General features: G+C 39.9%; 2 protein-coding genes across 4 annotated transcripts; both read left to right on the top strand.

Annotated features, from left to right (window-relative positions):
- The first annotated feature begins 670 nt into the window (after nucleotides 1-670).
- chaf1b (chromatin assembly factor 1, subunit B) lies at nucleotides 671-10,520 on the top strand. 2 transcript variants are annotated; one of them, XM_042494802.1, is made up of 14 exons: nucleotides 671-719; nucleotides 1,115-1,262; nucleotides 2,643-2,775; nucleotides 2,916-3,036; nucleotides 3,749-3,852; nucleotides 4,010-4,106; nucleotides 4,264-4,348; nucleotides 4,970-5,063; nucleotides 5,597-5,666; nucleotides 5,774-5,865; nucleotides 5,962-6,121; nucleotides 6,748-7,329; nucleotides 9,468-9,556; nucleotides 10,374-10,520. In XM_042494802.1, the coding sequence occupies exons 2-14, from the start codon at nucleotides 1,137-1,139 to the stop codon at nucleotides 10,469-10,471; spliced, it is 1,851 nt and encodes a 616-aa protein (XP_042350736.1). In that variant the 5' UTR covers nucleotides 671-719; nucleotides 1,115-1,136; the 3' UTR covers nucleotides 10,472-10,520. The 2 variants fall into 2 exon arrangements, with proteins under 2 accessions (XP_042350736.1, XP_042350735.1); XM_042494801.1 differs by lacking the exon at nucleotides 671-719 and adding an exon at nucleotides 750-817.
- A 2,845-nt stretch (nucleotides 10,521-13,365) lies between these two features.
- Nucleotides 13,366-24,469, top strand: si:dkey-229b18.3. Of its 2 annotated transcripts, none has more exons than XM_042494806.1 (7): nucleotides 13,366-14,588; nucleotides 15,818-15,891; nucleotides 16,134-16,362; nucleotides 18,245-20,214; nucleotides 21,021-21,233; nucleotides 22,504-22,644; nucleotides 23,496-24,469. In XM_042494806.1, exons 1-6 carry the CDS (start codon nucleotides 14,270-14,272, stop codon nucleotides 22,606-22,608), a joined length of 2,910 nt encoding a protein of 969 aa, XP_042350740.1. In that variant the 5' UTR covers nucleotides 13,366-14,269; the 3' UTR covers nucleotides 22,609-22,644; nucleotides 23,496-24,469. The 2 variants fall into 2 exon arrangements, with proteins under 2 accessions (XP_042350740.1, XP_042350741.1); XM_042494807.1 differs by having other exon boundaries at nucleotides 21,024-21,233.
- Nucleotides 24,470-24,940: the final 471 nt, after the last annotated feature.

Consider the following 24,940-nt stretch of genomic DNA (forward strand, 5'->3'; position numbering starts at 1 on the left):
TAAATAAATATATATATATATATATATATATATATATATATATATATATATATAACAGTTCCAACAATCAACCGAACAGTTTCCTTTTTGTTATTATTGACAAACTCATCATGTTCAACACATCAGGCAAATAATAACCACAAATGTTAAATAAACAAATATAAATGACATACGTATATGTAGAGAGTATAAATGACCGTATTTATAGATAATGGCATAAAAATCAACAAATAAAAGATAAACAATATCACACTACAAAAGGGGAAAATCTAGGTTATACTCAGGCAGATGATCCAGGCCAAACATTTTCTTTTTCTTTTTTTTTTAAGATATTTTGGGAGGCTTTTATTGCCTTTACAAACATTTTATTTTGTCTGTCTGTATGTTGCGTATAGTCATTAACCAAAATTGTGGCCGGCTGCTAAGAATTATTGTTCAAATAAATGAATAAGGAAAAAATGACATTCTGCACAAAGCATGGTATGTTATAATAATTTTAAATAATCATAATATCAATACATAAATCAACAATATATTTGCTTGATTTGTTTGTGTCCTGAAAGTGTAATTTTTCCTATTATTCTGGTAACACATGAACGTATCGTGAGTTTAACCCTCCTCTTCCGCGTTTTTGTCCAATCACTGCAGCCTACTCGACCGGAAGTTTTGAACGAATCATACGCGGGAAATCATTAGTCGCTTCAGCAGGACAACGGGAGGTAAAACACTGTACTTACTTCAAAAACATATTCACTTCAAAGAGTAAACATATAACTCATCTATACTGGGAACGCAGACGCGTGTAGCTAAAAGTAACGTGAGTACATATGCAGTGCGTTTTGTCGTTTGTCCGTAAAATTAGCGACAAATCATCCCAATAAACCCGCTAAATATACAGCTAACGGCGTTAGCAAGTTGTAGCATTCGCTTCCAATGACTTTATGCTTAAATTAGCTTTTTTTATAACTTAAGTTTGTTCTGTTCAACTGTCACAAAAGCTTCGCATTGTCCAGCATGTGGAGATAACAGTTTGTGTTCACTGCTTTGTAAATATAAACCCTTTTGAAACTGTCAGAAGTATCACATTTACATGTTTTTTTTTTCCCCTCCGGAGGTCGGTGTTGGATAAATAAAAAATGAAGGTGGTAACGTGTGAGATTGCATGGCACAACAAGGAGCCAGTCTACAGTCTGGACTTCCAGCACAGCTCAGATGGACGCATTCATCGGCTGGCCACAGCTGGAGTGGACACCACAGTCAGGGTGAGTGCAGACAGAGAGGGGACACATCTGGATAACTCAGCGGCTGAGCAGCAGTTTAGTAACAAAACACACTTCTCTGACCAAGAACTGACTTGATTTAGATTTATTATGAACATGTAAACGAGGAAATTGAGAAATGATTATACAAACAACAGACAGACAACAAAAGTAATATTTACAGACAATGAAAAGCAACAGAAATGGTTAAAAGCATGATGAATACATATTTTAAAAAGGAGTGAGAAGACGCACACATTTATTTAATCCCACACCTTCTCCTTAAGTCATTGAATTTTAATTAACCAGCTTCATTATTAATTTAAACTGATACTAACTAAACATATAGATATACACCTATACACCCCAAATCATATATTTACAAATTTTCGTTATTATTTGCAGAAAAAAGAGGTAGATAATCTAGGACAAAATAAATATTAAGTAATCAAATAAGTAAACAGTAAACAGCTGATGATCGTCAACCCCCCTCTCGTGAAAATCGTGTCTGTATACGTTGTTTTAAACAGGGTTATGTTTGGACATTGTTTTACTTCACCTTTGTGCACGAATTTAAGCAGCTGTAAGGTGGAATAACTTTAGCATAATTGATGCAGTAATTACCGTAATACTCTGTGCAATATTCTTAAAGTGTCCAAAATTATTTCTACCAACACCACTCTTGAATGTATGTTTAACATATGTTGCACATATTGTATATATTTCTCATTCTTATTTTTATTTATGTACATATTGTGTTGTACATTGTAGCATAATGCACATAATTTTATATTTCAAATTTTTACACAATAGTTTTATACATTGTAATGTAACATAAGTTTATTGCAGGGGTTTTTACATACTCAGCATATTGTCCATATTTTGTTTTTGTAAATATTTTACATACTGGTGTGAAATTATTCAATGTAACTTTTTTTTTTTTTTTTAAATATTTTAAGTCGTGTTATTTTTGTTTGTTTAGATAATTTGTACATTTTTATTCTGATACAAATATGCTTTAAATTTATTTGCATTAGTGTTTTCTGACAGAATATGATAATCATACCTTTTCATATTGTCAAACTCATTAGGATGTTATTTTGGCTTTTTCCAGAACCATTAATGGGTGAATGTGTCACACTCAGCATTTACCAAACAGTACTTTTTTTCAGTAATCAGATTTTTGCACCAAACATACATTAATGGGAAATTGATTCATGTTTGGAAAAAGGATGAAAAAAACTGAAAAAATGTGCAAAACATAGATGTCTGCAAAATCTTACTATGAGTAAGAAAAGTAAAAAAAAAAGGTTATATTTACCTGCAGCTTTGGTAAACTGTATATTGGTTCTTTAACATGTTTTTTCCATGATTTTGACGCAGCTGTGGCGGGTAGACACAGACTCAGACGGGAAGGCGGTGGTGGAGTTTCTGTCTAATCTGGCGAGACATACTAAAGCTGTAAACGTAGTGCGCTTTAGCCCCAGTGGAGAACTGCTTGCCTCAGGAGGAGATGGTATGTCACACATAAAACACAGATGTTCGATGAAATATGGGCAGTGTGACATTTGTCAGTGGCAATGTCATTTTCAAAACAGAACAGGTATTTTGGAAAAATATGTCTTCACGCAGTGGTATGGGTTTTATTTTGTGCAGATGCAGCGATTCTGCTTTGGAAGCTCAATGACTCTAAGGAGCCGGAGCAGGCGCCCGTTTTCCAGGAGGACGAAGACGCTCAGCTCAATAAGGAGAGCTGGTCTGTGGTCAAGACTTTAAGGTACACAGCTCCGGTTCACAGCTGTGGCAGGTTCAGTCCCATCAAGTGACAGTGTTTTAATGACGGTTTGGACAGTGGTGCTCCGACTGAGAAAAGCACTGCATCAGGAATCAAACAGGGTCCCTCTGCAGTATGGAAAACTAACACATTTGATTCCAGTAGTTTGCAGGTCTGAATCAGTAAGGAAAATTATTTATGTATTTCAAACTACTATATTCTTTATGCTTCAATATAAATGAAGCATTGTGGGGCTTCAGAGATGCACCTGCCTACAAATCATAGTCCAGGTGTAAGGAGACATGATTTTTTGGTACAGGCCCCCAGCAAACATCATTTTTGTTCTTTGCATATTGTGCAGCCCTAAGAAAGTGTGTAATTCTGCTTTCACCTTGCATCGACAGACCTTTTAGATAGTACAAAGATTTTTGTATAAATCTGGTTTTATCTTCTCACTGGTGTTTGTCTCACTCACTGAGCAAAAATGTTTTGTGCAGCACTTCAAATCGCTGAGGACAGACAAGCGAGACAGTCAACATTTCAGAATGACAACAGAAACACGCCATTGCTATTTAGTCAGTTCATTAAAATAAATGAATCAGTTAGTCCTGAATATGGAGATCTACTTGTTATAATAATTGTGCAATTTGCTATCTGATGTGTAGCAATAGTGTGGTCATAAAAATACATTTCTTGTGATTTCATTTGTCTTTAGGGGACACATAGAGGACGTTTATGACATCTGCTGGACACGAGATGGAAACTTTATGGTGTCTGGGTCTGTGGACAACACCGCCATTATGTGGGACGTCAACAAAGGTTTGCTTAGACCCGCAGATATCTGTGTATTTCATAAAGCTTCATCTGTTATATTTGTATTTCAGTAATGCAAATTCACAGCACAGCGTGAAAGTGTGAGTTTATTATGTTATGAATTTGCATTTATTTTGCTGGTTGCAACTGCTCTTGTGTTTAGGGCAGAAGCTGTGTATCTTGAACGACCATAAGAGCTACGTGCAGGGGGTGACCTGGGACCCTCTGGGGCAGTATGTGGCCACTCTGAGCTGTGACAGGTGGGAAAACAGAGATTCAGGTCGCTCGTCACTCATGGCCCTGTATACGGCTCTGATCATCTTCACATGGATGTTTCTGCTGTTGCTGAGCTACTCGCTGACAGTGGAGCTCCAGCAGTGTCGTGCTTAATATGTTTGTGTTTCCCTCCCCCCTCAGAGTGATGCGTGTGTACAGCACTCACACCAAGAAGAAAGCTTTCTGTATCAGTAAAATGAGCTCTGGGCCGCTTGCAGAGGGAGAGGTCTGTACAAATGTTGCTCTCATGATACTCCTCTGGGTCACTGTGACTAAAGTCTTCAATTTCACATTTTGTTTATTTCAGTTATGAATTTTGTCAGAATTAGCTATTTCCACTAAACCTCCCTTTTTTTCCATGAGATTTTTCTACACAAAGTTAACTATCTGTTTTTGTCACATAAGCTTGTGTTTTGGCCACCTGTTGACTAAAATCTTTAATGTTTAATGTTTTTTTTTTTTAAATTTAATGCTTTAATGTTTGTTCAAATGTTTGTTTTTTATGTACTCTGTAATATCTTCAAAATCTTCTGCTCTGCTGCAAAGTGAGTGAAGTAGGTTTCAAGGTTATCTTTGCAAGCACAACCATCGAAAAAACAATACATACAATATGCAAAACATTTATACAGACATACAACACAATACAGCCAAATCATGACGTGTTATTCATTTAAAACACCAATGGCAGCAGTGAGAAATTCATTTTTAAATGAATTTCTGCACCTGCGGCCAGACGGAAGCCGCTTAAAGGCCTCTTCTTTAAAACCCACAGCTTGTAGATTTGGGGAAGTTCAGTAGGCATGTTACACATACACTCTGAGTGCTGCATTTCTCTTCATCTTTGCAGGTCAAGCAGTACAGGATGTTCCACGATGACAGCATGAGGTCGTTTTTCCGCCGTCTGTCATTCACACCGGATGGGTCTTTCTTGCTCGCTCCAGGTGCCTACATGATACACTTAAAATGCAGCTTTTATCTGGTATTTCTCCAGTGAACTTATGTGTTTAATATCTTAGTTAATGGGATACTTCACCCAAAAAAATGACCATTTGGACATCGGTTACTCACACAGTGTCACGCTGAATTTGTTAAGAAAATTTAGTTTTTCTCAGATGCCTCCACGGTGAACGAAGAATCCGAAACGTAGCAAATTCTTGACGAATTGGTGGAAAAGGGGACCGCGTTTCACAATGACGAATGAGACTTTGATTATACTGCACAAGGTGTGTGAGAGTTTGTCAGCCAACGTTTTGATATCGTCGAGCTGCTTTCGACCAGTTCATCAAGAATTTTCTCAGTTTTGGATTCTGCGTTCACCGTGGAGACGTGCAAGAAAAACAACATTTTCTTAACAAGATCAATGTAATACTGTGTGAGTAATAGATTTAAAAATGATTTTGTCTGTGAAGTTTTCCTTTACGATAGATTGCATAAACTAATATACGTCCTCTGTTGTCACCTTTTTTAACCTCAGCCGGATGTGTGGAGATTGATGAAAATATCATAAATACCACCTATATCTTCTCAAGGAAGGGCCTCAAGAGGTAACTTTTGTGACATTTCGGTTTTTCAGCGTCACTGTTGGCTGTATTGATGCTGGTAGTTGATGTACAGATCTGTGTGTGTGTGTGTGTGTGTGTGTGTGTTTCAGGCCTATCGCCCACCTGCCGTGTCCAACTAAAGCTACACTGGCTGTGCGCTGCTGCCCCGTCTACTTTGAACTGAGAACCAAGAAAGCAGAAGGCAAGGACGTACACCCCGTTAGTCAACAGTCAGGGATGATTGTATTGTCTTCACTCTTCACGTGTTCTTCATCCTTCCTCTGTTTTCCCTCCACAGATGGTTCTGTTCAGGCTCTTCCCAACATATTCCAGCTGCCGTACCGCATGGTGTTTGCTGTGGCATCTGAGGACTCCATCTTCCTGTATGACACGCAGCAGACGCTTCCTTTCGGCCTGGTGTCCAACATCCACTACCACACACTCAGCGATCTCACATGGTAAACTAGGACTGTCTTCTTTTGTAGCGTGTGTGCAGTAAATTAGATCACACTGATGCAACGCAATGGGGAATTTATGTTCTGTCCCTGATGACATTATGGAGCTTTATTATGCGTCGACATGTGACTTTTTTCATTTTTTTTATTTTTCTCAAGAAAGAAAAAAGGGCTGGAAGGCATGTTTTCCTTTTTTATGTTTTGGTGATTTCTTTTCTACTTAAAAAAAAAATTAATTTTTTTTTCTTTTATAGAAAAAAATATTTTAAAAATATTTAATATTTCTTTTGCGATTTCTTTTGAGTGTTTCTTTTAGGAGAGACTAAGCTAAAACGAGTGCTGATAACTTTGGTATATACACTTCGCCACTAAAAACAATTTTCGTGACAGCTGACATAAAGGATTGGACTAATATAGCTCAATATAGCCAAACTATTAAAAAAAATACCTTTATTGGCTCTGAATCATTGAGATCGAATCGGGACATTGAAGAATCTCTTCACGTCAATAAATGTTTGAATGTTTAATCGACTGTTCCTCAACACAGGAGCCTCATTAACGGTCTCTGTGTTTCAGTCATATTTTAGTCTTTCAGACACCGGATTGTTTTTGTGTTATATCCTCTTTAGGTCCCGTGACGGTTCCTTCCTGGCTGTGTCCTCCACAGACGGCTACTGCTCCTTCCTCTCCTTCTCCCCTGGGGAGCTGGGCACTCCGCTGAAGGAGCCCCCCGCCCTTGAAATCTTTGCCCCAAGCAGTGGTGCTGAGAAAAAAGGCAAGAAGTCAACAGCGGCCAAAACCTCATCTCCTGTCACGCAGCCGCAGAGCTCAGCCCCGACTCCCACATCACAAACTAGCCAGGGCAAAGACGCCCCCTCAGTCACGCCTCCAGAGGAGAAGAAGAGCACCCCGAACGCCAAGTCGAAACCTCAGCCCCGTAGGATCACCCTCAACACCCTGGAGGGCTGGGGGAAACCCTCTACCCCTAAAACCACAGCTCCTTCTGCACCTCAGACCCCAACACCTGCAAGCACAAGCACACCCTCTACTCCCCAACCTCGCATCACCCCCCTCACCCCAACGAGCCCCTCCACCGCCCAGCCACGCATCACCCCCCTCACTCCCTCCACCCCCAAAACACTCAGCAGTGCTAATAATGCTGGTTCCACCACTCCTAAAGGTACAGCCACCCCAAAGGGACCCACACCAAGGTAAATACGCTTTTCTACGAGTTTCTGTGTGTCATTGTGTTTATTATTAAACCACTGAAAGTGTGAACCTTTATATACACACAGCAATACAGCTTTGATTGTTGGCAGGCAGGCTTTACAGTGTGTGTGTGTGTGTGTGTGTGTGTGTGTGTGTGAGAGAGAGAGATAGTTTTCTATTCTTAACACATGCACAGAAATTACAGCGAAGCAGCTGAAAACCTTAGGCTTCAAACTCCCTCCAGCAATGCTCATTAATTATTTATAATTTAAAAAAAGAAACTAAGTAAAAGCAAAACCTGAATCTAAGACATAAAATAGTGCGAGTTAAAATATAGTGCTAAAATATAAACATAAATAAAATATAAACAAGAGGCCATCTTGCAAAGGGATCACACAAGGCACAATACAGCAAACCTCTGCAAATGTGGGCCAGGGGCGTAAAGTGTGTGTGTGTGTGTGTGTGTGTGTGGGGGGGGGGGGGGGTAAACCTCTTCCCTCCTACCTCGCTTCTTCCGGCCCCTCTTATTCGGACCACACCCATCTTTGAACTCTGCCTTCATTTTGATCTTTACTACACACCAGTAGAGTATTGTGACAGCATGTTGTGCTGTTGCGGCTGCAAATAAAGTAATATGAATTTGTACAGACAGTTTTTCGTATATACATTCATTACATACATGCACAGCCTTTGTAAAAGAGAAGGTAGAGCGACAAGTGACGAGCTCACATGTTCACATGATTATTACTTTATTGATTGATTAATCGTTATATCTCTAATGTTTTAGGAAATACTGAGAAATAAACACAATTACAAATATAATATAATAAACACTCAGGTGACATCTTCAAACTGCTTGTTCTTTTCAAAATATATAAAATATATTACACTGATATAAAAGTGAGAAAAGCTGCAAATGTTCACATTTGAGAAGCAGGAAACATATAATTTAAAATTTACAGATCATCACACTCATTACTAATTTTCTTCTTGTGGATATATCGTGTAAGCACTGGTGCGTATTATTCTCTCTTTGTGTGTAGTGTTTGGATGTGTTTGTCAGTATTCGGTAACACTTGTAAATAACTGTCCACACTAACAAAATCACTCATGTTATTTGTGTTATTTAACGGAGACATGTTTTCTGTGTTTTGAACATTATAGTTTACGATTCACATAATTAATATCAAGTAAAACTTTAACTTTAAAAAAAACAGGCTTACAAATTGCTTTACAGTTCCAAAAAACGTTGATGAAAAGCATCTGAATAAATATTTAAATCAGAGAAAACTCCCCCAAAAATGTAAAAGAATAATAACACTAACTTTAAATTCAGTCCTAAATATGACAGGAAGTCCAGTGAGCCTGTCATTGGGATGTTATGTGAAGTTTTAATTTGTCATTGTGCAGCAGAATTAACCTAATTTAACATCTGTACAGGCAAGATCTTCCTAAACCTTTTTTTATCCACTGAGTGTTTTTAAAACTGTTAAAATGTGCCTGATGTGGTTTAAAGTATGCAGGTGTTGCGTCATACAGGAGTGTGTATTGTAATTTATAAAAAATACTTGATTTATTTAAACGTGTTGTGACTGAAGTCTGACTGAGGAAGAAACAACACACCGCTTACTGCATCCGCCTCCCTCCCCCCTAATGATTAAGTAACTAAGCTGATTATCTCTAAAGATTTACGGATGAGTAAGAAAGCACGGTGTCCTTTAAAGTGTCCCTTTTCAATACATTTTTTAAAAATGCAGAAAAATGTATAAATAGCTGCGACGGGGTTGTGGCGTTTTCTTCTGTTTACATACGCTCAGCTCTAGCAGTGAGAAACAAAGCCCTGTCTGGTATGAGGGATCCGTTGGACCCCCCACTGACAATAAAATAATAATCACTCTGACAGACAGCGGGCAGACAATGGCAGGTCTGCACATGCTTTTGTATTTATCTTGTATCTGTAACTTGGAGCGTTTGCCTTGACTAGTTTTACTAGTTGGCAGCGACCGGACGACAAAAGAGATGATAAACGAAGAGGACGGGTGATTAACTTTGTTCACAGTAGAGAGCACAGTTCATTTTTGTGTTTTGTGCCTGCGTGTTTACTGTTTTTACCCTTCTTATTTCTTCTGTGTGTTGACAGGAGAGTGTCTCTGACTCCTGTTGCATCCCGATCTCCGGCTGTCAGTTCACTTTTCCGCACTCCCTCCTCCACTGAGAAGGCCAAACATGGTCAGTGAGGGCAACTGCTTTGGCTGTTTTCCAGCAACAGAAGACAATATTCTTTTATCATATACTTCAATATTGTGACGACATTATAGGGTTGAGTACTGGTGCTTTCACAAAATATTAACACAATGAGATTTTTTTTAAAATAATCATCAATAAAGTGGATGTGATTTATAAAGGCAAATAATAGAGCAGCTAGAATCCACTTTAATGTAATGAAGCCCTTGAAACCAAGAAAAGAAGACACGGCATTAAGATATCCAGAAGCTAAGACGATGTCTAGTCTCATATCAAGATATCGGTATAATATCAATATATTTCCAGGGTGTGTGCAAGTCCTTTAAAAAGTCCTAAAATGTCTTAAATTGGATTTTATAAATACCAAGTCTTAAAAGTCATAAAATTGGCTTATTTTAAGTTTGTGAGGTCTCAAACATTTTACTTAATTTTACTTATCTTAAAATATACTTAAAATATAATCTGAAACTGAACATGTCAAAAACAACAAAAAAACAACAAAAACCAGCACTTTCAGTGGAAGTAAACTGACACTGCAAACATGCTGCAAGTGTTTCCACTGCAGCCTGGTCTGCAGCTGCTGGCTGCAAATTTGTTGTTCCCATTAATCATTTAGATGCAAAAATTTCCCAAACTAACCCTTAAACTTTTCAGCGTATTTCAGCGTACATGTGGTCTGCTACAACTAAATCTTGACTGAAGTCTATCTAAGTGTTACATTCGTGTTTTTGCATCACATGGAAAAAAAAGACAATCACATGTAACCCGTGTGTCACTGATCCCTTCACTTGTATTTCTCCAGAACGTCCGTCTCCTCCCACTGATCCAGTGTGCCAGCCTCCAGAGTCCAAACGGCCCAAGACCAGTGAGCCCCAGTCAAAGACCAGCGCTCAGAGTTAGTGTCCACTGGGAACAGTGTGGTGGTATAAAATCAGAAAAAATACAAACTGCAGAGCAAAAAGCAACGAGGCTCCCCGAGGATGAGACACCACAGTGCGACGGCATCATCTGTGGGTTCACACAGTCTGTGCTTGACATGACGAGATGAAGCTTTAACCTCATAATGTAGTCATTATAAAACAAACTGCATTGCAGTAAGTGTCCCTCGAATTAATACTTATTTTAGTCGTGTGTGTGTTTTTGTATCCTGCAGTTAACAGGTAATTGTATTATATTTGATTTTTTTTCTATATTCTGAAGCGCTGCTGTTAAAAGGAAAGTTTTGTCTCACTTTTTAATCAGAACATTTGATTATGAAACTAAATATGAATTCAAAACCTGAAAAAGAAGAAAGAAAAAATATAAGTACCTCCGAGGTTTAGTGCCTTGTGAATATACGATCTGGGTCTTAATTTGCTGCAGTCTGCGGGCCAGCAGCTAGAGTTTAAAGCTCATAATTGTGAACTGTTTCTATTCATTGTCTAATAAAGGATGTTTCATGTACACTGCATTTTAAGTGTTTTCAGTAAATATCTGTGGGATGATTCATGCTTTAATCGTGAGCAGCTGATGGTTATATAAGCTCTTATTTTCTGTTACAAAAGTCATCAGCTCTTTGTAATAAACCTGAACTAATTTGAAGAAACACACCTCATGAGACATCTTTACAATAGTATTTAGGACACGAAACTGTACAATTAATGCTGCAAAGTTTGCTGAGGATTTACATCCCTGATGTGCGTGGTTGTTTGTGTTGTATTTAGGACTGCAGCCATAGTTTTAAAAACATCTGTTCAAAAGATTGTGACTACACACCAAAAAGATTTTTTTTTTTACTGTGTTGGATTTTTGTTTTTAATTATTCAGTTCACTGTCATATTTTCATAGATTTTAGTCCATCACATGAAGGTCTAAATATCAGGAGAAAACTGGTGAAGAAATAATGATTCAGGTATTTCTTCATTGTCCCCAAATCAAATTTAAACATACTGAGTCTGAAAGAAAGACAACTGGCAAATTACCTGACACGTATGGTTTTAATTTTTTAATATAAGTTATTCTGAGGTAAATAAAACCCCTAAATTCCCCCCAAAAATACAAAGGATGTGACGTTCGGGTCCACAGTGGTAACCCAGAGTGTATCACAGTATTTTATTATTACTTTGACCATAGACTATATAATTTTTTTAAAAAAAGAACAAATCTTGATACATAATCTATAACTTTGAGTCAGTTTTGAGTTTTAATGTGCAAACCTTCAAATGCAATGAGCCAAACAGATGTGATAAATTCTTACAACAAAATGCTGGAAAACAAAAGGATCAGCTTGATGTCAGTTTAGCGCTGTATATCATGTGCATTATGTTTTGATGATATATGCCACCTGGAACAACAGTTTAGCTTTGATGCTACAGTAAATTTTCAGGTGACTGGAATATTTTCTGCAGTTTGAAGACTTGAATTAAAAACAAACTACGTGGTTAGTCCTGGACAGAAACACTAAACTGATGCAGTGAAATACCATCAGTCATTATTTTGTGTTGGATTTACGGTAGTGAGAATTCCCTGGACAGTAAAAAATAATCAATTGAGATTTTATCAAAAAATCAACGTGTGACCGTAAGTTTTTCAACTCGTTTTCAACTCTTAACTTTATAAGGAGAATTTGCATTTTGCTTAAGAAATGTATTTTAGTAATAAACACTTGTGCTGTTTTTTTGCCGTATTGTCCCAGTGGCCTACTTACATTTGGTGTACAAACTTTTTCATTTACAAACAGAAATTCTGCGAGTCACCTCATACGTTTGTATTTTTCCTCCTGGATCTGAAAGCTCTGCTTAAGTCACTTAGCTTAATTTTCTTGAACACAACCCCCCCCCAAAAAATAAACAAGCATTTGGAAAATTATTATACTGAATATTCTGAATATTAATACTCTTATATTTATGTGCTTGCTCCCCTGTATATCCTTCTTTTTATGTTTTGTTTTATTTTTGTTAAATTTTTAGTTATTTACTTAATGCACCTTTGCATTACCTTTCATTTATGTTTGCATCTTTCAGATTTATTTTTTATGTTTTTTTTTGTTTTACCTGTTCTGTACCTGTTCCTGATGTTTTTTATATGTTCAATTTGTCAAAAAAAGATAAAGTACAGTCGCTGAGTGAAAACCAAGGCCACTTGGCAGCCCTAATAAACTCGTCTCTGATTCTTATTTACTTAAGATATAAAAGATAACCATTTATTAGTCCCACAATGGGTAAATTTGCATTGTTACAGCAGCAAGGTGTGTACAAGATAAGCAAGCAAAAAGAAAAAAAACAAAAAAAAAAAAAAAAAAAGGTGCAAACTAAACAGTTAAAATATTTACATCAATTGCACATGGTAGATAATTTCCCGTGTGAAAAAAATGCATTTTAGTATAAATAATAACCCTTTGAAAAAATACGACCATGATTCAAATGTAAATAATGTGCAAAAACTGAGTCAAAGCAACTGTAAAGGGAACATTGTTTTCAATCTGTGACATTGAGATGATGGTGAGAGCTATTAAAATCTGAAATCATCTGATGGTTTTTGTTTTATCTAAATAACATCAGGTCATTTTCAAAGGATAAAAACAGCACAACCTTCATTTAATAGTATCAGTGTGCCAGAGGAGAGTAACACACTGAGTGCATCATGTTTAACTTGACTGAGCAGCAAAGTGAAGCAAATACTACACACTGGCATCGTGTGCGAACAACCTACCTTGCTGCTAGAGGAAGAAAACTACATTGAGTGACAGCTCCGTCAGCCAATCAGAGCTCGTCTGGCAGAAGTTCTTTAAAGCTTCTGCTAATGGCCTTTGTGTGAAGGCGGGGATGACTCGGCTCGGTTAGGCTGCTGATTAGCAACAAACAGAAGGTTACGAGTTTAAAAAATTGGACAATTTGACCGCCAGACTGGGTTTGCGGATATAAGAGCGGTATGAACTATGTCGGGTGTGTGACCGGGGCTTGTTGGGCCGCTTTCGTGGACACCCGGCGGTGATTTTTGCAACATTTGTGGCCGCTCGCGGAGACAACCTCGCTTTTAGGTCGTTGAAGTGGCGATGCTGAGCTGATAGCTGCGTCATCATGTTGCTTCCGACTCGAGTTGGCGAAAAGAAATCTCAAGTTAACGCCGGAGGTGAGGCTGCCCGCCGTCATCCAGCCCCGGAGGCCACCCCCGACGCCTGAGGTGGATGGGAGACGGGCTGCGGGTGAGCGGTCGGCGGTGAAGCCCGTTTACGTGGTCGCTGTGTAACTGGTGACTTTACATCACTTGGCTCGGCGGCGTTGGCGCGATACTCTCCTGGGCTGCATTTATTTTCCGCACTGGACTGTCAAACATTTCTGTTGATGCTGATACTAAAGCCCCTCAAACAGAAAGTGTTGATATTTTAGGGATGTTAGTCATAACTGAAGAAGTGATGACACTGACAGCTCTGGTGCAAAGATCCAGTGAAATGACTCCCATCTGGTGGTGACTTTTCTTCTCGAGGAAAAACAAGCTTTTGTAAAGCCACAATAAGCGACGCGACGGCTCGTTTTTAACTATTTTGTAGCAGTCAGACTGTTAGCGAGGTGTCAGAGAGTGTTTTGTTGTCGGATCTGCTGTCACCGCATCCACGTGGACTTTGCTTCACGTTAAAGTTTGGCTCGAAACAGGACTTCAAAGACGAAGCAGCTGTGGTTCCTCTCATCAAGTTTTAACACAAAAATAAAACAGGTGAAAATGGCCAGCACGCACACTAACAATCATTACGCAGAGACGTTTTCGTCCAAGCCGTGGTCGGATGGAGACGGAGCCGGGGAGACGGAGTCAGCCGGGAAAGGGCGTGGGCTTCCCGCACGGTGCTCGCCCAACTTTGAGATGATAGACGGGCTGCTGTACCGCAAAAAGCTGGAAAAGGGCTTTATCAACTACCGGGAGGTTTTGGATGAGGAGCGGAGACATGAGGCCATCTCCACCTTTCACCGGCGGCGGCTTGGCCCGCACCATCACTCCCTGGAGGAGACCTACAAATGCGTGGCTGAAAACTACTGGTGGGAAGGTATGAAGTGCCTGTCCTAAATCTGCACCTGACATCAGGCATCATTTTGCCTTTTATGAATGTAGGATTTACTCTGGTGCAAAGTCTCTAGACTTTATTTGTTTTAACACAAATACAACATATTCAGTTAAAAGTCGTTGATTTCATTAATTATTGAGGGCTGCAGCCACGGTCAGAGGATTATGACTGTAAACCAAAATGATTTTTTTTTAAGTTTAATTATTTGTATTTAATAGTTCAGTTAACTGTTATTGCTTACAATTTTGTACATTTTAATTCATTACATTTCAATAGAAAACCAGAAAAATACTTATTGTAACTTTTTTTCTTAACCTATATTTACATTACATATGACAGTGTTTGTTTCCTGACTCTGGAACTTCTTAGGGACTGTTCTTTATTTATCAGAGGAGGTGGGTGGCTGCGGTGTGACTTTTTTGTTCTTGTTTTTACCTTCCCTGAAGCTACAGATATTTTTCCCTGAGCCTCCATGAGTGAAACTCGCAAATTTCATCATCTTCTTGTTTTTGTGTTGCGCCCCAGATGGCTTTTGCCTTTTAATTTCTTTCACTCTTACACCAGTGCCACACTGCATGCGTGACCAGTGTGTGCTGGCTACCTCGCTGAACTGCTGCGGCTGGCACACTTCACACAGACAGCGTTGTTGCTGCAGAGCTGCCTGCTGCTATATCTACTGTATTTCCACAATTAAAAAACAATATTCCACTTCTTTTCATTTCTGGAGCCATGTAAGATGCTGCATTGTAAACAACACGGTCATGCAAAAATTGCTCAATAAAAAGCCGTGTTTTAACAACTTAGGGGATTCTTGCGACAGAAATCTTGTCAAGGTTTTTAATATGAAATAGAAACAAGAAAAAAGAAATTGCATTTCGTCATGTCTGTGACAGATATAGACGTTGAAACTGCAGTGAAAGGTGGTGTAATATAAATATAGTTATTAAAAGAATGTATTTACTGTCTGTTTTTGCTGAAACTGTGCACGTGACGTGGAAACAATAGGCGAGACCCCTTTTCTCTAGATGGCTACGCCTTAGCAGCGTTATTCACACGCACTGACCAAAAGTCATAACCTCCCTGTCACAATTACTTGGTTAAAAGATTGACACAGTCAGGATGTGGGAGAAGATTTCACAGAACTTTGGACCCCTTTCTCTGCTATATTAACTCTCTAATTTCAATACACATCATGTGTACTTTCTTCACAGGGATGTACTTCCAGATCAGAGATTTTGTCCTGGGCTGTCCAGAGTGTCAGAGCCAGCGCACCAAGAAAACGGAGGTATGTCATAATGTCTTGACGTCGTTTCATTCACGCTTTCATCAAACTTTCAGCTCCTCTTCAGTTTTATCAGTGCTTCATTTCTCTGCATCTCACACATTTTAATCCACACGTTCTCGCTCTCATTCTCACTTAATCCTGCTCTCACACTTGGATGTCTTCTGCAAGTGCTTTCTCACCCATTGTATTCCTGTAATGATGCCTCTCCGTCTGCTTCTGTCTCGCTGTCTTTTGCCTCTCAGGAGCTGGGTGGCAGAGGATGTGTCACAAAGACGATGGTGTCACACAGCGCTGACATGCTGAGCAAGCTGAGGAGTCAGCGGGAGGCGGGTCTCTTCTGTGACATTACACTGAGGACGAACGGGAGATCCTACTCTGCTCACAGAGCTGTCCTGGCGGCCGTCAGCGACCACTTCCAGGAAATCTTCACAGAAATGGACTCGAGCATGAAAGCAGACATAGATCTCACAGGTACGACACGAGGCCAAACTAACACTAGAAAACATTACGTCTTGAGCTCTGTTTAAGAGTTGGGGCTGAATCTGGATGTAACGACCTGACTGACTTTGTCTCCAGATGTCCCCAAAATGATGTTTGCCCATTAAATGGTTCCTCTTTAACTTCTAAGTCAATATTTCCAATCTTGTCACCAGCTAAATGTTCATCAAAGAATCTCAGAATACTAAACTGTTATCTGTTCATCTCCAGAACATTTAAATATTATTTTTTTTCTGTAAAATGTCATGAAATCATAAGAAAGACCCATTATAATTTCCCAGACCCCAAGGTGTCATTTTCAAATTGCTTATTTTGTCTCACTAACGGTCCAAAATAGAGATATTTATAATAGAGCAGTGCCCTGATATTTGAAGATTCGAATCTTCATTCGGAGACTCCTCAGTCAAGACGAGCAGGCGTTTTTTGGGAGGAGGGGGTGGTGTCATTCAGCGTGCAGTGTACTTGTGGGGATACTTGTGGGTCCCTAGAAGTAGTTGCAAAGTCAGCAGTCCTTGCTTTCACCCTGCTTTCTGGGGTAAAATCTTTACACTACGCCAAGTCGTCCCATCTGCTGGGTGAAGGTGTCTGTGAGGGGTACGGGCAGCTCCGGACCCACGGTGGGTCTTAGTGCGACAGGGGCAACTGCGCGGTCAGGCTGCAAGAGAACGTTATGTTCTGCATTCTGCATAGAAGTGGTGAATTTACAGCTCACTGCAACTAGCGGTAGGCAAATTGATACCAAAATATTGATGCTACATTTTCGATTTGAACATCAATTCTAATGTCAATAGACGGATAAGCATATAATTGCCTCTCTCCCGCAGTGTACCCATTTATATTTCAGTCGTAAAACTGTCTGTGGAAACAACATATTTCTGTGTTGAACTCATCTAGTGTGTGTACTCTTTGCTTTTCCACTGCTCTTGTTTTAGCGCACACAACACAGCACACTGCAGTGTTGATCTTGACCAGTATAATCCAACAAGCAATTGCAGTGATGGCTAAACGAAAGAGGAAAAAACAAACGTTAAAAAGAGATCTTGAAGCCGCAACAGTAAAGATGGGAAAAAGGGAAATGTCTCAGCATCCGTACCCCAGAAACAGAGCTGGAGTCCTTTCAGAGAAGCACAGGCAAGGAGTGCCCAGGTATATTATTGTAAAGCCAAAATCTTAGTCAAATTATTTCTTCAGCATTGATTAATGAAGCATTTTCAAACTGTAGTTGGCCATCATTAGCTGTCATTTTAGTTTACTCAAAAGGAAGACTCTTTACACACACTTCCATTAAGAAAATGGTTTCTAGTCGTAATTATAGTGAGAAATCATTTGTTTAACCAAAACTAACCCTTCTGTTCTCATTCCTTTTAAGGGTCATTCTGACCGATAATAATAATAACTCTGAAACTGTGAAACCGCGATAGTTTCTGAGACTTTTGTCGTACCATCAAAATCTCATACCGCCGCAACCCTACACACAATAGTGATTATTCAACAATCGTTTGTAGGGAAACTGAGAGCTAAAGATGATACTCTGTTCATTCCTTTGAAACAGGTCTTTCGCATTAATTTATCATGACTTGATTTAACTATATATTTGGAGTCGGAGGATCCAAACCCTGCATTGGGACACTGCCATAGTCTTCTCATTTCCGTATGTCTTTGATGTGTGCCGTCAGACAGGAGCAGAAGTGGCCCTGATTAAAGCAGTTGTTATATCGTCTCCACGGTCATGTTTACACTTTGCTCCCGCTCTGCCTGCCGTCTCTGATCCTCTGTTTACACAGTCACTTTCATCTCCCTCTGATTGACCAGGGCTCAGCATATCTAATTAAAGGCTCCTTTTCTTTCCTCACAGGTTTTAGTGAGGACAGCCTTCTGTCCCTGCTGGATTTCTCCTACTCGTCCACTCTGAGTGTTCGCCAGGAGGACCTACCTGAAGTCATCGCCATGGCCCGCCACCTGGGAATGTGGCCTGCGGTGGAAGCCTGCTCCGCTCTCATGAAAGAGCAGGAGCAGCAGCTCCGTCCCGGCAAGGGCTTTCCCTCCGCCTGCGCCGGTGCATGTCACGAGCGTCACCACCAGCAGAGGGAAGGCAAAAGGAAAAGGGTGGACAGTATGAACGACAGCTTCAGTCTAATGCTGGATGCATCAGATGAGTCTTTAGAAGGAAGTCCAAGACACAATTTGCGCAGGACACCGAAATCCCAAGGCCATAATGGTCTCCCTCTGAGCCCGACACATAGGATGAAGCTCATGGACTTCAAATCTCCCTCTTCCAAGAAAGCTACTACACCTCGACACGCCATGGGCTCTCCGCAGTCACAGAGTTACTTGCGCATATCCCCATCAAACACCCGTCTTCTCCGCTCTACTCCTGGGGCCGCCAAGAAGGTTCAGAGATTGCTACCCATGCCAGAGAGCCCTCGACGAAACCGAAAACCTCACTCCATCACACAGCTGTCCCACAGCAACAGATCGAGGGTTACAAAGATGGCAGTGTGCAGCCCTGTGAGGGTAAAGCAGGAGGTGGAGGAGGTTGGAGAAGATGAACAGGATTATGCAAGAGCGCAGGAGAAGTACAAGCTGATGAATGTTCTTGGGCTACAGAGGACCGCCCTCCTGCCTAGACCGGAAGATCTGATTGGCTGGAGACAGAAGAAGCGACTGAGGAAGCTGAAGGCCAACAACTACTCACTGACAAAGCGCCGAAAACCACGCTCCACCTCCCCAGGACTAACATACGGGGCTGTGACACTGTCACTTCCCCTCTGTAACCCCGTCAACAGTCACCTCCTCAACAAGTCAGTGAAAAGCAAGCCTGTGGGTCCAATCAGCACGGAGCAGATGACGGCAAAGAGGCCAAAGAGCGTCCCGAGACACATCCCTCCAAGTGACAGGAGCATGCGAAGTAAAGGTGTGTTACCAGACATGTTCCAGCCTGCGTCCAGGTCCTCCTTCGGGGGGAGGGAACTAAGACGGTCAGTGAGGACGGGTGACAGCGCCCACCTTCCTGCCCAGCAGCCTCTGCGACGCAAAAAAACCGTAGTGAGAAACACAGCCAGGATCAAATCAGAACCAACTCAATACTCTGTCTCAGGTTTCCCTCTTTCATCAAATAATCACTGCGGCCTCTCACCTCACAAATCACCACCTCCGCACAGGGCACAGGCCAGAAATAAGATCACAGTAGAGTCGGTAAAAACACTGCGTTACAACAAAAGCCGACCAGCAACAAAGGCCAAGCTTAGGCGGGGCTCCACACGGGAGGTGGAGAAGACAAAGTGTAAGCCCAGAGAGGAGGGGAGGAAGGTCATGGACGTTGGACCGAGAGGGAAGGTTAACGAACCCGGTGGGCTCCAGTTTTCAGAGCACGCACCTCCGCCGTCCATCTACAACCACCCTCTGTACAAAGTCATCAAAGAAGAGCCAGCAGATCCCGTGCCAGTCGGACATTTCTCTGATCCTCCCTCTCCAGACCTGGGCAAGCGCCAGAGCAAGCCCCCCATCAAATTACTGGACTCGGGCTTTCTGTTCAGCTTCTGTCGGCCAGCAGGGGGGCCGATGGCGGGACTGAAGAAAGAGGAGGAGAGCGTTGATATTTGCTTAATGCGCTCTGTGTCACAAGTCGGGGAGAAATTTGGAGCAGAGCAGTCCCCCCACAGGACGCTGAGAGCCAGAGGGCCACCCACCCTTCCTGTGATGAAGACGGAGAGGGAGGAGAGGAGCGTGACCCGAAGCAAGGCTCAGAGACCCAGGCCAAACCGAAACGGCACTCCTCACCTGGCCAAATCTGCCGGGTCAAAGGCCACACGGACCATACCAAAGGTAGATGAAAGGGAGGGTAGCGCTTTACAATGATGACTGCAGCATATTTAGGGAAAATGAAGCATCCAGGAAAAGAGTAGTAAAGGGGGAACACTGTATGAATTTACTAATGTCAACTTCTACCTGTTGATTGGGAAAAAAACAACAACAAAAAAAACTGCTGGAGTAGGTAACCCTGTGAAACCTTGGCAAAGTGGTTTGATTTCTTTCAAAAACAGGAGAAGGCAATAAGCAACTTAACAAGACATGGTCAAAAAATTACAAGAAAAATATGTGAAAATAAGCAGAAAAGAAAAGTTAAAAACAAAAAGAAAATGACTTGCAAATGATAATTATTTAAAAAAAATATTTGTATAATTCTGTTTAATATAATTTAAAAATTAAAGTGAGAGTAATTATAAATATTGTTTTCTGGATATTTTTCACTAATTTTTTAATATTATTTTCTGACCAAACCCCCTTTTTCCTGACTAATTTTGAGGTCATTTTCTTTTCCCACAAATTTCAAGAAATTAGTAAAAAGTAACATGTCTTGCCAAGTTGGTTGTTGCCTTTTTTTTCCTCACAAATCATATCAATTTCCTCAGGTTTCAAAGGGTTAAACAGCGTGTGAAAGATATCTGAAAGCAGCAAAAGGAAACAGGTGCAAATCCAGGATTCAAAGGGTTAATTCAGAGTTCAGCTTGTCATTTCTTACTTTCGTCTAATCATTTGATTTTGTAGGTATACCACGAATGTTGTGTCTGCAAAATTTGAGTAATCACCTCCGTAAGTGTCTTTCCTTGTCTTTTTTCCTTAATCTCCAGCAGGGTAAACTCCCTCTGAGCGGCAGGAGCTGCGTCATGATGGACGCTGTACGTCGGGCAAGGCTAAAGCAGCTTCGAGGGCCTCGCAGTCAAGTCCCCAATCTCACAAAGGCGACCCATGCCTGTGTGCAGTGCTCAGCCTCCTACAAGGACTGTGATGCTCTCATCATGCATCGCCTCAGGCACATTGAGGGCAAGCACTGGCCATGTCCGGTAAGCACTCGCTCTCCTAAAGCAAAACAGCATAGAAAAATATATTAAAAGTGAAGAAATTAACGTAGGCCTACTGTTACATCAAATTTAATTAAATTTGATTTGAGGGAAATGTTCTGAAGTACACAAGAATGTACACATGTAATAAATCAAATCATTAAAATCATGAAAAGGAGAAAGAGCCTCATGCATATATACGAGAAGCTGGAATTATGATTTTTTTTCAAGATTTATTTTATGAAAAATGACTTACATAATATAAAATAAAATAAAATAGTAGCCAGTTAAGTTTCTAATTAATCTACTAATTGTTTTGGCTAATATTGTATCATATTTATGGTTTATGTGCAAAAATATTAATATGTAAAGTAGTTATCTAATAATAATAGTGGAGTAAAAAGTACAGTATTTCCCCTCTAAAGTGTAGTGGAGTAGAAGTGGAAAGTGAAAAAGCATAAAATAATTTTAAAAATCAGATAGTATTTGAGTAAATGTACTTAGTTACATTCCAGCACGTCTTCTCATCTGACTCTCGCCACAAAAGCAAATTTCCCGGCATACAGAACCATTGCGTGGCTCTGCATTTGTATCCAGGGTTCCCACTGATCCATAAAAAGTCTTAAAAGGCATTGAAGTCATTAATTTAAAACTAATTTGTGTAAGCATATCTTAAATCAATCTTTCAAAAGTCTTAAAAATGCAAATACATAGGATGTGACATTTTATGAGACTTTTTTCTGATGTTGCATTTAAAGTCTGTAACAGGTAACATGTTTTTTTATATAAAAATATAAATAAATTACTAAATGCCTATTGCATTAATGTCAAAGATCAGGGCAGCACAAGCAGCAACACTCACTGTTTGTTTGTTGTGGCTGTACAGGGGACAACAAAATAATAAATGCACAAATAATAAAAATTGGCTATTTAACCAAATTAGTGCATTGTACGCAGAAAGTTTTTAAAATTCAAGACAGTGGAATCCCACACTGAGAAACACGACATAACGCCGTCATGTTTTGTGTTTAATTAAACATTGGGGCAAAATTGTCCCTAATCCTAAGTAACTGATGACATTTTCATGTGATGTTTTTTTTTTTTTATTTTATTTAAAATGGCATTGAAAAAAATCTAAAAGTACTAAATCTAACCTTGCCTGAAGCTGAATGAACCCTGGTATCTGCAGTACAGCTCACAGCTTCTCTGTTGTCCCCCTCTGTTCGTTTCCGTGCCGTTAACCCTTCGTCCTACTCTCTCTGCTGCCGTGTAGCTCTGCAGTAAGACCTTCTTCCGACTGAGGAATGTACGGAGCCACATCCGCACCCATGACCCCAAGTTGTACAAATGCCGGAGCTGCATTGCTGCCGGCTCCTGAGGCAGCAGGAGGGTTCGCTCAAGCAGCGAAACTGAGGTGGGTGATAGTGACACCTTCTCAAGGCTGAGCTGCTCTGAACTGAATCACTGATATGCTCAGTGCTCGCCGTGCTCATCTGTTGTCTTTTGTGATGCTGGCTACACCAGAGTACCTGCAGATCCTTGAAAAGTCTTAAAAAGGCATTGAGTTCATTAATCTAAAAATAAGGCCTTAATTGGGATTAAATTGACTTAAATGAGTCTTTCGAAAGGCTTAAAAATGCTCACAGATGGGAAGTAGGATTTTCTGAATCTTTTTTTTTCTGACATTGCATCGTAAAATCTCAAAATATTTGGTAACATCTACTTTTTTGTTCAATGATTTAATCAATTCCTTTTCTCAAAATCGTCATGATGGGAATCCAAGCAGCAGAATCTCACCTACAGATTGAGAAACATAAAATCACTTATTTCCCACTTCTGTTGGTAAACCAAATAGATACTTAAATGATAACATCATATGTTCATTGTCTTCCATGTGTTCTGCACTAAAAAAGGGTTGATTTTTCAAAATTTGACATAGATAATCTAACGTTTTGACTGGATATAAAAAGTCATGTTTTATGTTACATTACAAACATTTGGGTAAAATAAAATTGTCCTACTTCAATCTTGGTTATTAGAAAGTTTGTCTTAAACTTAAATCCGAGTGGCATTTAAAGAGTTTTAAAAAGACTGAAATCCATCTCGCCTTCAGCTGCAGGAAGCCTGTACAAGTGCATTTTTAATTGTTGACAGCATGTTTTCTATTTTAAAACTTCCTGCAGATGAATCTGTCTATACACCGTAGTGCATTGTGTGTTTTTTTTTTTTTTACCTTGTCTGATTTAATCTGTGGTGTTTTTCCAGGATGAAGGCTGTGAGTGTCTGACACCAGCGAACAGGCTGAAGCCAGAGGCACATGATCGATCAGCAGCTTGTACATAATGCATCCGTCACACACAAGCACAACGGTCTGTGGAAAGGCATAATTACTCTGATTCTAATCATTGCCGTCGTCGATGATCGCTAATGTTATTTAAATAACCAAACCACGGTTGCTGGTCCCGTTTGCGTTTCCGTAGCTACAGAAGGTTAAACTTGAACATTACACTCAGGGGGCGGGGAATGCGATGCCACGGTATAAAGTGATTTAACGTCACAGTTGTGTATAAAATTAAAATGATTGTTATAACTATAACTGCTATGTATTGTTATTATTTTTCTATGTATAGATGAATTTTGAGTGCACTTATATCATAGCTTATGTTGTAAACCTAAGAAGTGGGGATGAAACTGAAGGTTTGGAGTCCACGGTGGGAATACTTGAAGCGATGCAAGAGCTGGAGGGAATACTTGAAGTTGGTGGGGGTCTTAGGAGTGAGACTGTCCTCTGGGTGTTTCAGTGGGTCTTTGTCCTTCGGTGTGCTAACTTTTTAACGACTTGACCGGTCTGTCCCTCCTTTCGTATTGATCTGCTAGTCTCTCATAGTCCGCGAGTCGGGGATTTGGCTCGGGGCTAGTATGGTGACACCACTGCATGTGTATTTGCAGGCCGTTTGTGGTCCACTGTCTTTTCTAAGGCTGCCAATTTTAAAAAGGGAAATGTGTCTCGTTTTTAATGTGAATTTCTGAGTAGTAATCAACACAGCTGTGTCATTACACATGTTTTATTGGTCTCCTCTTCCACTTTGATCCGAGTTCTACTTGTTCGACTTCAAATCCCCCTCCTACTGAATAAATGCAATGTGTTCACATAAAGAGATGTTTGTTTCACAAATTGATTTTAGAAATAACTGAGCTGTCTATCGCTGTTAAAAGACTGAATAAATTTTTGCCTTTTATTTCTTGTTATTCTTGCCTTAATTGCATGTTTTATATATGCACTGTACACTCCAGACCTTCCAACCTAGAACATATATTTTACATATAATGTATGCATTTTGACGGCGAAGTACACTGGTACAATTTGTCACTCTAAGGCTGGGTTGCACCAACAAGGATTCATTTATTTTGTAAAACCAGGTTTACAATGAGTAAATCCAAATTTAAAATACAGCAGAGCTCTCTTGCAACATTAAAAATTAAACTTGGTTTTGTAAAGCCAAGTTTATTTATGTCAACAGAATTTAAACTGAGTTTAATCAATAGGGACAAGTGTCATAATTAAGTCATGATTTTATCAGGTTTAAAAGTTCATCTTTGTTGGAATAATCCAGCCTAAAGTATGCAAAAAACTGGTGACACCTCTGAGTTCAACTGTGCACGTACAGACTAAAGCAGACAAGATTTGATTTTTGACAAGAAAATTCAAC

The sequence above is a fragment of the Plectropomus leopardus genome, chromosome 10 (genome assembly GCF_008729295.1).
Source record: "Plectropomus leopardus isolate mb chromosome 10, YSFRI_Pleo_2.0, whole genome shotgun sequence".
NCBI lineage: Eukaryota > Metazoa > Chordata > Actinopteri > Perciformes > Serranidae > Plectropomus > Plectropomus leopardus.

Bases quoted from the DNA above. Each gene is read 5' to 3' on its own strand.
- chaf1b (XM_042494802.1), top strand. From the start codon at position 1,137: ATGAAGGTGGTAACGTGTGAGATTGCATGGCACAACAAGGAGCCAGTC. The intron at 5,866-5,961 runs GCAAGGACGTAC...TTCCCTCCACAG, and splicing joins GAGAACCAAGAAAGCAGAAG to ATGGTTCTGTTCAGGCTCTT. The intron at 6,122-6,747 runs GTAAACTAGGAC...TATCCTCTTTAG, and splicing joins ACACTCAGCGATCTCACATG to GTCCCGTGACGGTTCCTTCC.
- si:dkey-229b18.3 (XM_042494806.1), top strand. From the start codon at position 14,270: ATGGCCAGCACGCACACTAACAATCATTACGCAGAGACGTTTTCGTCC. The intron at 14,589-15,817 runs GTATGAAGTGCC...CTTTCTTCACAG, and splicing joins TGAAAACTACTGGTGGGAAG to GGATGTACTTCCAGATCAGA. The intron at 21,234-22,503 runs GTAAGCACTCGC...GCTGCCGTGTAG, and splicing joins GCAAGCACTGGCCATGTCCG to CTCTGCAGTAAGACCTTCTT.